At 34.1% G+C, this 13,934-nt stretch overlaps 4 protein-coding genes across 5 annotated transcripts; 2 read left to right on the top strand and 2 right to left on the bottom strand.

The window, feature by feature from the left end:
• Positions 1-47: 47 nt before the first annotated feature.
• On the top strand, positions 48-3,218 carry LOC128874175 (juvenile hormone epoxide hydrolase 1-like). Its single transcript, XM_054118621.1, has 8 exons — positions 48-216; positions 1,305-1,416; positions 1,495-1,687; positions 1,781-2,022; positions 2,097-2,212; positions 2,274-2,476; positions 2,571-2,805; positions 2,886-3,218. Exons 1-8 carry the CDS (start codon positions 158-160, stop codon positions 3,109-3,111), a joined length of 1,386 nt encoding a protein of 461 aa, XP_053974596.1. The 5' UTR covers positions 48-157; the 3' UTR covers positions 3,112-3,218.
• A 147-nt stretch (positions 3,219-3,365) lies between these two features.
• LOC128874178 (trafficking protein particle complex subunit 4) lies at positions 3,366-4,308 on the bottom strand. The gene is made up of 2 exons (XM_054118624.1): positions 3,942-4,308; positions 3,366-3,852 (listed from the first exon to the last, which is right to left on the bottom strand). Exons 1-2 carry the CDS (start codon positions 4,114-4,116, stop codon positions 3,374-3,376), a joined length of 654 nt encoding a protein of 217 aa, XP_053974599.1. The 5' UTR covers positions 4,117-4,308; the 3' UTR covers positions 3,366-3,373.
• Positions 4,309-4,386: 78 nt separating this feature from the next.
• On the top strand, positions 4,387-5,717 carry LOC128874179 (gem-associated protein 6-like). The gene is made up of 2 exons (XM_054118626.1): positions 4,387-4,688; positions 4,776-5,717. The coding sequence occupies exons 1-2, from the start codon at positions 4,540-4,542 to the stop codon at positions 5,110-5,112; spliced, it is 486 nt and encodes a 161-aa protein (XP_053974601.1). The 5' UTR covers positions 4,387-4,539; the 3' UTR covers positions 5,113-5,717.
• Positions 5,718-6,304: 587 nt separating this feature from the next.
• LOC128874174 (serine palmitoyltransferase 2) lies at positions 6,305-13,850 on the bottom strand. 2 transcript variants are annotated; one of them, XR_008456594.1, is made up of 10 exons: positions 12,734-13,850; positions 10,536-10,712; positions 8,686-8,840; positions 8,337-8,482; positions 7,894-8,112; positions 7,646-7,809; positions 7,403-7,564; positions 7,053-7,315; positions 6,849-6,973; positions 6,305-6,774 (listed from the first exon to the last, which is right to left on the bottom strand). XR_008456594.1 is itself a non-coding variant. In XM_054118620.1 (10 exons), the coding sequence occupies exons 1-10, from the start codon at positions 12,953-12,955 to the stop codon at positions 6,667-6,669; spliced, it is 1,746 nt and encodes a 581-aa protein (XP_053974595.1). In that variant the 5' UTR covers positions 12,956-13,490; the 3' UTR covers positions 6,305-6,666. The 2 variants fall into 2 exon arrangements, 1 of the variants encoding a protein (XP_053974595.1); XM_054118620.1 differs by having other exon boundaries at positions 6,849-6,978; positions 12,734-13,490.
• Positions 13,851-13,934: the final 84 nt, after the last annotated feature.

Here is a 13,934-nt window from a genome sequence, read left to right as displayed (position 1 = left end):
AGATGGTGTTCGATATCAAATACCGCACTTTTTGCGATACCAATTTATGTTCTTTACCCCCGTTATGTTTAATTGTTCTTGTTAATAGATACCTTTGCACCAGTATAATAAGATTTCTATCCATTCCCAAGTCGCCGGTTCTAACGATTACAAGATCATGTTGAAACTCGCAGCATATCTCGTGCTACTTGCTATCGCACTATCCCTGTACCTGAGGTGAGGTTCTGCTATATTCATTAACGGTAAATTGATAAGAATTGATATAAAATACACGGAATGGAATATTATTTTCTGATTTATTTATTTACCGTTATTTTTCAAGAATTTTACTATGAGTAATTAACAAACGATACGAGCCCTTCCTTATTTACATACAGAACTACAATACTTGTTGCAAAGTAAAACTTGTATAACTATTAATTCTTTTTCAAAATATTACAAGCTTTACGAGACTTATCATTTCTTGCGAATTATATTGCGTCGTTCGCATCGATATAATGGATTTCTTTCAGGAAGATAAATATTAATACATCTGTATTATAAGAACGATGCTATTACGATAGAAACATATAATTGTTAATGAGACAATGTGTAGGATGGCAAAAACAATTATCAATTATCTTCGTGTGAGAATCCGAGGGTCCAAATGATACAAGTCTGTAACTAGTTTGAATAGTCAACGAAAATATAACTTCAAAGAAAATTAGCAATGGTCGTATACGGTCGATCAAAGTACATACTAACGAGGTTCTTGGAAAATAAGCGATATAATAATTGAAATCCTTGTGTCGAGTAATTATCATAATAAACATAAAAAGACATAATATCTTTGCATGCAACTCATGCATTTGCGTGTGCCCGCTATTTGTGCTCTACCGACTAACACGTATAGTAAATTCATTGTAATTCAGAATTCTCACAATTAGATTAGACACTGCATCATGACGAGACGATTGTATATTATGTAATCCCGTCCTAATATTTTGGCTGATAATCACTAGGAGATACAGGGAGACCTTGATTGATACAACAATATTTTCCATGATAAATATTATTTACTCGCCCTATCTAATTTTTAAATTATGACTTTATAAAAAACTCTTTTATTTGCGTGATAGAAACATATCTCGATAACTTGATTGAATAAGGTCACGAGAATTATTCTTCGTTTTCGAGACGTCATCGTTTCGGCGTAATTATGCCACGTAAAAATATTATTAATTTGCAACTGAATGCTATAGAGACATACTCGATAAATTCCGGACTTGAAAAATAAAATTAATTTAACAGTATTTTTCGTTTAGTTCTCCAGATGAAATAAAAGTACCAACTTTGCCAGAGACCAACTGGGGATTGAGAAAGGATGGAAAAGAGTCTACTGAAATAAGGCCTTTCAAAATTGATGTTCCAGAATCAGTGAGTAATAAAATAAATAATGAATAAAACTGATATCTTTTAGGCCAAATTTTTAAGCTTGTTTAACTTTCTGCAAAGGTCATAGTGGACTTGAAGTATCGTCTTTCACACAGAAGAACTTATACAAATCCATTGGAAGATGTCGCATGGACGTATGGTATTTCCACCAAGTACCTCAATACAATACTTGATTACTGGAAAGATAAATACAATTGGACTGAGAGACAAGCTTTGTTGAACAAATATCCTCAGTTCAAAACAAACATTCAAGGTAACAGTAATGAATATTTAAAAATACTAATGCTCTGAGTTAAACATTTCATTCTAAATGACCAAGCTTAATCATATGCCTATCACACTTCAGGTCTGGATATACACTTTCTTCATGTCCAACCAACAAATCTTCCAAAGAACAGAAAGTTAAAAGTTCTGCCTTTGCTGCTGGTACATGGATGGCCTGGATCTATTGTGGAATTTCAGAAAATACTACCCATGTTAACAAATCCATCACCCAACCATGATTTTGTATTCGAAGTGATCGCGCCCTCTCTTCCTGGATATGGATTTTCTGATGGAGCCGTTCGACCAGGAATGGCAACTGCTCAGGTAATGATTTTCTATCTGTATCTCAAAATTATTTACTTAAATTAAGGTTACCTTGAACGAAGTTTTTCTTTTAGATAGCAGTAGTCTTTAAGAACTTGATGCAGAGACTTGGCTTTGAAAAGTTTTATGTTCAAGGAGGAGATTGGGGATCTCTTATCGCCTCCAACATGGCTGCCCTTTATCCAGAAAAGTTAGTAAAATTTTATAGGAAACATAACGAGAATGTGGATTTTCATTTACCTTATTTTTAGAGTGACTGGTGTACATAGCAATATGTGTAGTGGTACTTTTGGACCGAAGACGTTGTTTTGGTCTGTAATCGGCTCTTATTTCCCGTCTTTAGTAGGCGAAACCGAACATTACTCGAAATTCTATCCAATTGGTAAAGTTTTACAAAAGATAATCGAGGAAAGTGGATATTTTCACATACAAGCTACAAAACCAGACACAGTAGGTAAGACGTTCTGTTCTAAATTACCAGGATAAGGTAAAACACATTACGCGGTATATATAATGACTTACAATAAATGTAAACCTTTTTGTATTAGGAGTTGGACTTTCAAATGCACCAGATGGTCTGGCAGCATACATTTTGGAGAAATTCAGCACCTGGACAAATCCTGCATATAAGGAACGAGATGATGGTGGATTATTGGAAAAATTCACGTTAGACGAACTCTTAGATAACATAATGGTGTATTGGGTAACCAATAGCATTACCACAAGTGTGCGTCTCTATGCTGAGAATTTTAGTTCATCTTACAGAGCTTTAAAAATCGATGAGTAGGTTTATAATAGTATACTATATATTATACATGCTACAAGTTAACACAAAATGTGTTAAATATTATACTCTGTTTCAGGCTACCTATAAAAGTACCTACAGGTTGTGCAGCCTTCCCAAACGAGTTACTACTCTCACCTCAATCTCTACTTAAAGATAGATATCCCTCTCTAATTCAGTATACCTACTTATCACGTGGAGGTCACTTCGCAGCATTCGAAGAACCTCGTCTTTTAGCCGATGATGTGTTCAGTTTTGTTACAAAAGCAGAAGAAATGAACAAGGATAATAAAGCACATAAGTAGGAATCCGAGTATCGGTTCTGGTACAAAGTGCTGTGTTGATATATGTTTTTTAAGTACTTTAATAAATTGTACTATGTTTCATATTAAATATAAAAGAAAAGTCAGAACATTTGTAATTATTACTGGCTACAATGTAACATATCCTTCCTTGTTATTATACACTCTTGCCATTTACATTTTATCTTCAGTTATTTACAAACTCTGTTTTATATTGACATCTTCATAAATAAATGATGATTAACATTGATAATACGATAATTAATCAAACACTGCCAGCACCAGATTTTTCAACATTCTCCAGTAAAGTTTGCAAGTTAGATTCAAATAGTTCACATCTGATTGGCATTTCCAATGAATAAAAAGGGTTCTTTAAAGCATAATCTGCATATAATTCGTACACTCTTTTTAATAAAATTTCAATTCCACTTTGTGTAGGCTCTGCTACAACAATAAATTTAATTCCAGTTAATGTTTGGTAACAATGTAATCGGAATGTGTCTGCCTCCAAAATTTCAATTCCAGAACAACGTGGTTCTGGGCTCAATTGACTAGCAATTGCAAATAAGGGATAGAACATGGATGCTAAGAAGATTTTTTCATTTGTTGTCATCTTAGCACGGCTAAATTTAAGCAGTAAAGGAAAATTTTCTGGTTGCTCAAGCAGTTCGAATACATCTTTTCCATTTTCTAGTTCCCGTCCCACTACTGGGTTTCCATTAACTGCTGATAAAACGTGTCCCACTACAATCAATTCGTGGTAACTTGGTAATCATCATTGTTAATTGTCCATATAACTGATCTAATCGTATTTAAGAATATATGTTTCTTACCATTGATCCCATCCTTCTGGCCAAACGAAACAACAATCTTTTTGTTTTCATAACTCAACTTTATATCCAATGGATAATTAAACGTCTTTTCGTTTTCAATTCGTGGAACATTGTGGTCATGATTAAAAATTAATCCGCCCGATTTCGACACGATATAGACGCCATATATAACCATTTTTAAGATATATAACAATATAGAGTCACAGTAAGATCGACTGTAATCTTTTAGTTTCTCATTGTCAGGTTTAATCAATTTATTTCTCGAATAACTCTTTATATATTTACAGACAACTGTCAATCTCAACTTTCTTTGAGGTTATGTCGCGATTTAGATTCACCTACAAGCCCGTAGTACGTTCTCAGAGACACAAGTTTGTATACCGACACCGCGTCACTGCGCGTCAAAACGCAGCGCGCATGTGCGTGAGAGCCGCGAGAGGGAGAGTACAGCCAATCAGGGCAAGGATGCGCAGAAAGAACGAAAACCGGTTCTCCGGCGGTTATGCTCTCTGGTGAACTCAAGTATACATCACATCACTTATAATTCAAACTTACTTCACGTCTTCGTAATTCTTTTGAAAAATTGTTTCTCCACAATATGGAAGATAATTCAAATTGGTCTCATAGTATTTATAAGAGTGATCCTTTGTTGTTTAAGAGTTATATCGGTATGAGAGTAAACATTTCAACTGTAGATGGTACTACAATTTCTGGTGTTGTTTATACTGTTGATCCTGTATCAGAGAGGTTAGAATTTTTGCCGCAACACGCTGTATTACATACATATATTTGATTATTTTTCTATGTATCGATTATTTCTTTATTGTTTTATAGTGTGGTATTGCTGCAGACCAGTCAAGAGAATCGTTTAAAAATCGTTTTCGGTCATGCAATAAAAAATATAAAAATCGATTCAGATAAACCGTGTGAGCTACCAGAATTATTTATAAACACGCCAAGGAATCTTCCTCAATCATCGTTAGAAGAACGAAGAAATGTCGTAATAAAGATGCTTCAGAAAAATAGATTTTCGGTTAAAAAGGAAAAAGATATTTTAACGATTGAGAATGTATTGTCGATAAAGCCCCCGTATGAACCGAACGATTGCATGTGTTCAAACAGTATTATTTTAGGAAAAATTCAGAATCTACTATCTCGAATTCAAACTTGATATTACAAACAAAATAAATAATTAGGATACGAGCGAATTTGTTCAGGTTTCTCTTAAAAAAAATTCGTTTTATTTTAAAAAATTTGCAATCTATATACTTCGTTTTTTTTTTATCATAAAATATTCTTTATTTCGCAACTGTTACGTTGCCTAAAATAAAGTTCCGCTTGACATAAATCAATCGCAGATAAAAATTCGTTTCGTTTATAGTAAAATTTAATTTTAATATAGTTATCTAATGGTAATCTAAATTTTACTATAATCTGAATATGTTGAATTCGTAACGTTGCATTTAATTATGATTAATTCACTCTATTTTCGTGTAAATGGAAATTAGACGCACGTTATCGATTAGTATGAATCAAACTTTTTAGTAATTTTTTCAAAATAAAATGCACATTTAATTCTTTTTCTTATGAATAAGTAGTTCCTTTTATAAAAACCGTCCTAACTGAAAAAATAATGCTTATAATACTTGTGCTGAAAAATTGTTTAATGTAAAACGAAAAAATATTTATATATGTATATAAACGATGCCAAAATGGAATATATATAATTATTAAAAAAAAAAAAAATTAAATATATAATCTAATTTAATAAAGGCATTGTACTAATTTGCATTGTTTTCAAACCAGAAAACATGTTCGCAATTTTCGTTTCTAACTTGAATCTTATGCTGTGGCAATCGGTGATTTTCTTAGCGATAACTTTCGTCGTATCTATCTGTTGTACGCAATAAATACTTTCTGTTGAATGCTTCAAGTACCTCCTTTTTATAAATGTTCACTGTACTATGAAGATTTCTTAGCATTTATCGAAGAATACTATATACCCATGTAGAGAATTCTACGAAGCTCTGGGTCGTTGCACACGACGCGCTACTGCCTATGTAACGTTTGCCACAGCAAAAGGATTGAAAACCTCGATACGAAATAAATGTAATTGCGGCAGTGCGTCGGTGCAGCAAAATGCGATAAAGAGCCTCGACTATCCATAGAAAAATCCTGGTTCGACTACCTTCCTTCGTTAAAAAAATATCGAACTTCTCTCTACCGAGATGAAAACAGAACTATGTGTGAGTCTATATCACCGATATGTGCATATGCCTTTACGAGTTTAGTGCACGTAAAACACGGGCCAACTGAACTCGACACACTCCTGACTCTCCTCATTAGTATTTAATGTAATTCGTTGTGCACTGTTCTAGAAACCTTGGAACACTATCGGCTCATGTTGAACTTCTATTATCATTTTACATACCGAACAAGAAGAAGAAGAAGAAGAAGAAGAAGAAGCAGTTTCATCTACGAGATCGCTAATCTCTTGATTTGATATTGAATAACAATAAAAAGACTCTCGTCGACTATACTTATCGATATCTTAATATTTTGTGATGTACTTTGATTGAGAAGTGTAACTTTTGGATCAATGAAATAACATAAAAAAGAAGAATGCGTGTAGTGTTCTTCCAAGGCAGTGTCTCTCCACAGAAGTATAAGGCGCTTCTTTGGAGTAAAGTGAACGTCCTAGGTTATTCACTTTTTAGGTAGTAGGTCATTCGGTCTCTCCATCGGAATAGTACTCTATAGGTGTCAAATCACGAACTTTACGAGAATATCTTAAACCTAGAAAATCTGCAAGACTTTCGATGTGTGACAGCACCTAGCAAGTATTACAATTAAGATTATTATTTTTTTTTTTTCTATCGTTTCACAGAAAAATAACAGTTCACTTACATAATCGAGCTGCTGTTTAGTGTGTGCGGCAGAAAGACAAAATCGTATTCTCCCTTCCATCAAGGGAGTCGCTGGAAATCCAACACCGACCGCAGCTATGTTATGTGTTGTGAGGGTTCGCACAACTGCGCTATCAATCCAAACAATAATTTATTATTCGATGTAATTTACAATCTGATGTTGTCTCAAATTTGTACTTCTTACCCAATTTTAGAAAACAAATACACCAGCATAGGTACAACAGGCGAATCTTCGTTTCCATAAATAATAACTCCGATCTGGTTGAGTCTGCGCCTGAAGTACCTGGTGTTTCTCGCTAGCTGTTTCGTTCTCTTCCTTCCGTCGTCCGTACCATCTTCACCGGCAATTATTCTCATAGAAGTAATAATTTGTTGTGCTATTGGTGGAGACATAGCCACTGCGTAGGAATGAGCGTGGCCGTATATCCTTAAATGATTTATGAGTGTCTAAAATTATAGAATTACGATTAATATTATTACTTTCACAAATGAGCCAAATTACTCGAAGATTAAACATCGAACATTTTTATTTACCTTTGTTCCAGCAATATATCCACCAGCAGATCCAAAGCTTTTCGTGAAAGTTCCCATTAGTATGTCCACGTTCCGTGGATCAATTCCATAATAGTCGCAAACACCTCTTCCATGTTTTCCCATTGCACCGGTGCTGTGCGCTTCGTCCAAATAAATATATGCCTGTAACAATAAATTAAAAATCAATAGATCAAAAGATTGAAGTATAATAGATCTGTTCGAAATGCAAATAATTATACTTACTTTGTACTTTTTTTTGAGCTCCAAAATTTGAGGCAAGTTGACAATGGTACCTTCCATGGAATAAATACCTTCTACTACGATTAATATTTTCTTCCAAGGTTTTCCTGATCCTGGCTGACCAAAAACTATTGCAGTTTTCAGGCAACTCTCTAAATGTTTTACATCTGTAGTAAAAGAATGAACAAATGTGAAATTTTCAATAAATTCTCCGCTTTCACTTTGATCGAACGTAGTTAGATTAAACCTACTGTTGTGCTTGAACACTCTAATAGTGGCACCAGACAGCCTCAATCCAAGTATCAACGAAGCATGATTTTTTTCGTCGCTGATTACTAAGCAATCTTCATTTATTAACGAAGGTAAATTAAGAGAATTTGTTGCAAATCCCATCCCAAAAACGATCGCATCCTCTACTCCTAGAAACCTGGCTGTCAGTGTTTCCAATTCTTCGTGAATGGGCATGTTTCCTAGAAGAAAAGAAATCGACACGGATATTGAGTCATGCAAAGTATTATGTAACAGGGAATAAATAGTTAACTCTTTATAGTCGGGCTATTTGTTGCGCCTGTAAACAAGAAAATGATTACAGTAATGATATGACCTAAATTAATCAGTTTTCATAAAATAACAATGTTGCCAGCAGTGCTGGCAGTTGGAGCGCAAAGAGTTAAAAAAAGGAAGAAGTAATTACCAAGTTCGAGACGAGTACTACAACTAGCACAACCAAATTTTTTCAGAGTCTCGATACTTTGATCAGCGCACTTGCCAGTCGCCTCGGCGAAACCCAGGTAGTTGTACGATCCCAAATTTATACAATTTCTGGTTGTCCCGGTGAACCTGAATTCGAAGATACGAATGAAAAAATTCAGATGCTTAGAATTAGAAATAATTGTACCTCGACGTATGATGAAAAAAAGCAACATCGCTATCGAATAGAAATCGAATGGAATACGTATGAAATTCGTCGTTTTCGGAAAGTTTAATTTACGTAATACTTAATCGATGAAATTTCCAACAGATTTTTTTGTATACCCACTTACTGGAATGTCCATCCATAATCCGTTGTTATTCTGTCTTTAAGCGTAACAGTGGAACCTGGAACAGAGCATATAGGCCTGTTCCAGCAATCTCTCACTCTTCTGTACACATATCGAAGATAGAACCTTTCGAAATTTTCGTATAGAGGTGCGTAACCCTGGAACAAACAGTTACGTTTATTATTAGACCAATGGCGTAACCTGCAATTAGTTTTCTACATAAAAATTGAAATTTTTGAGTCTTTAGTTGCAGGGGGTGTGCTTCCTCATGCACGAAGAAGTCTTAAATTCGTTCGTTTCAATATTTCAAGAGCGAGCAATAGATAGATGGTCAGACCACTTAACAACGTTCTATATATGGCATATAGCATTGCACTGCATCGTTCCCACAAGTAGTACACTAGGGCACGTACAGGCTATCCCAAAAATACGCAGTACAAGCGAATATTAAATGAAAGATCCAAAAATGTATCGCAAATGTAGATTTTAACAAAATTAGCCCCTTTGTGCTGCATGCACTTTCGTTGAGTAACTCAACGATTTTTATTCGCGACATCGAAAGAGTTGAAAATATTTCGACAAAAATAACCGAAAGGTTTCGTTTCATTTTCGTTATTAATCGCGTTTTACTTATGCGCAGTTTTTCAATAGTCTCACAGACGTTAACACTAAGACGATACACTTGAGATATGATTCAGTCGCGTGAGGTTTGTTTCGCGAAAACACCGAAGTCAATCTCCTACGACCTTTTATATTGATACAATTTTCAACTCCGTATATTCCACGCTGTTTGTGTTTTACTAAAAAATCAAATATTAAGGTCCCTTCAAACTTTAACTTAGTTTGGAAGAGTGGCTCAAGAAAATTGTTATTTCTACTTTACAAACATTGCTTCCAACTACCTGAAACTATTACATAAAGCTAAGATACATACGTAAGAAGAGGTTATTTCAAATAGACCAGAATACTGTTTGAATTTGAATTGATTTGAATACATTGAAGATCAGAGATTAGAAAACGTATAGGTACTGTAATATCATAAGTAGTAGCCTATATAGTATCATGTGGTATCCTCCGTGTCTTCTAGTACCATTTTTCAATTTGGATTATTGTTATGCAAGTCTACGATTTAAATATATATAGTTAAGAGGGAAGTGAAACTGGTTGAAGACATTCGAACAACGTTTCGTGAAATAATTAAAGAAACCGTTACAAGTTATCTTCAAGTAGACATTACGTGCATATTTTATGTATAGAGTTCGCCTGTGTTTCAACGCACTCACTTTTGTTCAAGCAACAAAGTTATTTCACTCGAGTAAACCTCGCGAACAAATCGTCGTTTATCATTCCAATAAAATTCTTCTCTGGAGCGATGGTAATCTGACGCGACTTAACTCGATTACCGCCACTTTCGACTCATTATCGCTCTGATTTATTTCGCAGTTGGGAAATGTTCTGGACTTGCGGAATGTGACTCGCTGTCGTCGAGGGATTTTAACTTATTTCCAGCACGAGTGAATATTAAATTTCGAAAAAAATGTTTGCCAAACGATTTCGTAATTCTTATTTTTTATAGGTATTAATACATTTATTCGTACTCCCCTATAAACGGGAATAATAGATTTCGTATACAAGATCAATGTCGCGTGACCTTGAACAATCTCGTACAACAAAACTTGTAGAATTCAGGATTAAAATAGCATACTCTGTACATGTGTACTATTAAGAACAATCAGTATCGCAAGGCCGAAGAATAAACCGCGTATAAGATTTTAAAGAATGTATCTTGCAGTGGAAAATCAGAAGCTTTACTTATAAAAGGTAAAAAAAAATATAGTATGAAGTAGTCTTACCTCTCTGTTGTATTCTTTCGCAACTTTCGGTGTAAAAAACAATTGATTTATAAAGCCCAGAAACATAAGGATGTAAAAACCAAGGTGTGTCAATGCCGCCGTGATAAACGGTACTCTCTCGAACGATTCCTTCGACCTTGACTTTGTCGGTTCTGCCTTTGTTTCTTTTTCTGTAAACTAAGTATATTTTAAACATAATTACATTTAATCGTTTCGATTTCGATACGTTATACTACAAATTGCGAAAGATGCGTGTAACGTTTGAACCTTGACGGAAGTAATTCCAAGATTCTATAACAACCGCAATATCGGCCGTACTGATAATCTGTTGGCAGATAAACTATATAATCTTTAAGCAAAGCAACTGATACCACCATTCTTGGAAATTCTGCAAATTTTTATGCTATAATAAATAAAACGTTTCCTAAAAATTCAGTAAAAAGTAGCGCAACTTAAAAAAGATGCCAAAATGAATAACCTTATTCTCTTATCCCATATGGACGAAAACGTGTACCTACATTTAGCGAAGTTTATTTGACAAATCAGGAAAAAACTCTATTTTACATGATTAAAAATGAAAGAAATGTAAGGGCACATGTAAATCAAACGAATTTCTAAACTTGGTGATACTTATTATTACTTGTATTTCCTAAAAACGATAATATCTGTATGTAAGTTTTGAATTCTTTAACTTTCCACACAATCTAACTATACAAGCGTACCAATTATACTTTCATTCAACTACCCTTACATATCTCTATGAACCTTCCTGGCGGTCATTTTTAATATTTTTTTAAAGCTTATAAACAAGTAACACTATGTATATCGAAGCATGTTCCGCATTTTAAAAGTGAAGTGATCGTGAAGAATAATTAATAATTGTTGCCAATTAATTATGGCTCGATATGAGTTTGATTGTAAAATGGTATGTACGCGAGGAACTTCCTTCGTATATGTCGTAATTAATATTTATTTGATAAAGTCACTTTATCGTGGCTACGATTTTGAGGTTAGCTGACGAATAGCTGACGAATAAAGCCGAAAAAATGTGCGATATAAAATCAATGCTTACATTTTTCTTATCAATTTCTCATGACCGTTCGAAAGGTTTTCCGTTTAGTAGTACGCTGCTTAGCAGCAACAATCACAGCTGTTTTATAAAATTAATGCCGCAACGTTTGTTGTCTCGAAATTACGTCGCTGTTTATAGTCGTTTGAAAAATAAACTATTACGTGTACGTATCGACTTCATTTAAATTGACAAGAGATAAATCTTTCAAAGGTATCAAAGGTTCCAGTATTAAATTGTTTATAATTGAATCAGTTAAATATTCAATGTAAACGAAACTAAGTAATCTAGTTGTATACAAAAAATGATTATGGTTAATTTATTAAAAACATAAAATGTATCGATTTAATTCTACCAATTAGCACTTTACAGTTATTTCCACTGATTATTTTATGTTAGAACGTATTAATGTAACTTAGAGCAAAGGGAAAATAAGTACATTATTTTTAACTTCTGTTGAATATTAACGAACATTATTTATTGACAATATAATTTGATATAACCATCGAAGTATCTTAATAAAAAATTACAATGTATTTCAAATCACTCTTAAATAACTCGAACTTCATGCCATAAATAGTAACGATTCACCCAATTAACGGTAACTCGGCCTTACAATTACTTAATTTTATCACACTTTGACGTATTTATGGAAACGAACGATGGAACGTTACAAGATAACAGTTGACTTAGTTCAGTTTTTTTTTTTAATTGATTCAATTTGAACTCTGAAATGTTTTTTATCGAATAACTGTATGTATACAATACAAAACAGAAACGATCCTCTATTTCGTACCGACTTCAGAGATTGAAATGGACAAAATATCGGCGATAAGAATGTCATTAACGATTAAAATGAAAAAAAAGAATTCACATTATCAATCATAGATTCTTCAATTAGAATTTATTTAACATACAACATAAGTAATTCAAACAAGCTAAGCACACTTAGATTGTTCGCGAAACAAATTTTAGATTCTATTTTAAGCAAATTCTATTAAACCAAATCTGAAGGTCGATCACGATATACTATGTTAATTTTCAACGAATTTGAACTGTGTTTTTGACACTATTTCAATTAATGTAACTCTTAAATAAAAAGAATACGCATGACAGGTAACGATCTAACCTGTACACGTCCATTTCTTTGTAAACCGGCATGACCATTAGCTAGGAAGTCTCCGTGAAAGGTTAACCCATTTCTGCTGTTCGTTTTCTCCTCGTGTTCATTGAGTCTTCTTCTGGTGGTAGCTTGCGCCGCCATTTTGCGAAGGGCGAATCTTTCACCAATTGCCGTAGGACCGAAGAGAGAAAAAGATAACAGAGAAGTAGGAAAAGACAGAGAGCACATGCGTCAACACGACGCGGTGGACAAGCAAAGACTAACGTTCTCAAGCCACGCGTTGCGATGTTATCCGCGCATGCGCATCCGCTCTGCTGACTTTGTGACCGCGATTTACCGAGAAACGCGCGGATAACGCAGGAATACACGGGCACGCGCATGCGCAGACGAAACAAATTAGAGTGAGTACTCTCAGGATTAGTATACAATTGAGAATAGAAATGATTAAACTAATGTACAGGAAGATCGAAATTTGTTTTTCTACGACTGTTAAAAACAAAAGGTGTATTACAGACCAGTTCGATATACATAGATCGCACAGTTTTCGTTTTAAAATTAACACTATCGAGTGAAACACGTTTTACACATGCATAAGTATTTACATATGCGTTGGTTATATATGCATTTTAGATTGAATGTATAATGAGACTGAGGTTAAAGATATATATAAATATACATCTTTATACATTCTGAAACGGAAGTTTTTATTTTGCATCTTCGTTGACAAATTTACTAAAAAATATCTATTACGTTTACGATATTAAATAAAGTTACATTTCTAAAGAATTATTCATCAGATTTCTTTACTTTTTTTTAATCAATATTTTCAAGAATTCTTTTTACTAATTGTTCGCTACTATGCGACCGCGATTTTAACGCAGGATACCGGCTCTGACATGCGCACTGGATACCCGTGTGCATACCTCACTTGTGTGTGTACATGTAAACCCGCAACAACTTATAGATGGAAAATTACATACCTGTACACGCTTGAATTGTTTATACGTGTATCTCAAATTTTGTACAGATCTGTCTGTATTTTCAAACATGTGTCTTAAAGAATCAAGGCTTCTATATATGTATTTAAACTAACAAATAAGGAAGAATTGTTACTAGCTTTATTCTTTCGACAAGTTTTTTTATCGATATCCTTTCCACGAGCCACGTGTGAAGGCACTCGCGCGCCACCTATTGTACTTCTGCGTCG

This window comes from Hylaeus volcanicus, chromosome 3 (genome assembly GCF_026283585.1).
Source record: "Hylaeus volcanicus isolate JK05 chromosome 3, UHH_iyHylVolc1.0_haploid, whole genome shotgun sequence".
NCBI classification, from domain to species: domain Eukaryota; kingdom Metazoa; phylum Arthropoda; class Insecta; order Hymenoptera; family Colletidae; genus Hylaeus; species Hylaeus volcanicus.
The sequence above is the reverse complement of the archived record's forward strand: the minus strand, read 5'-3'. Positions and strand labels throughout refer to the sequence as shown.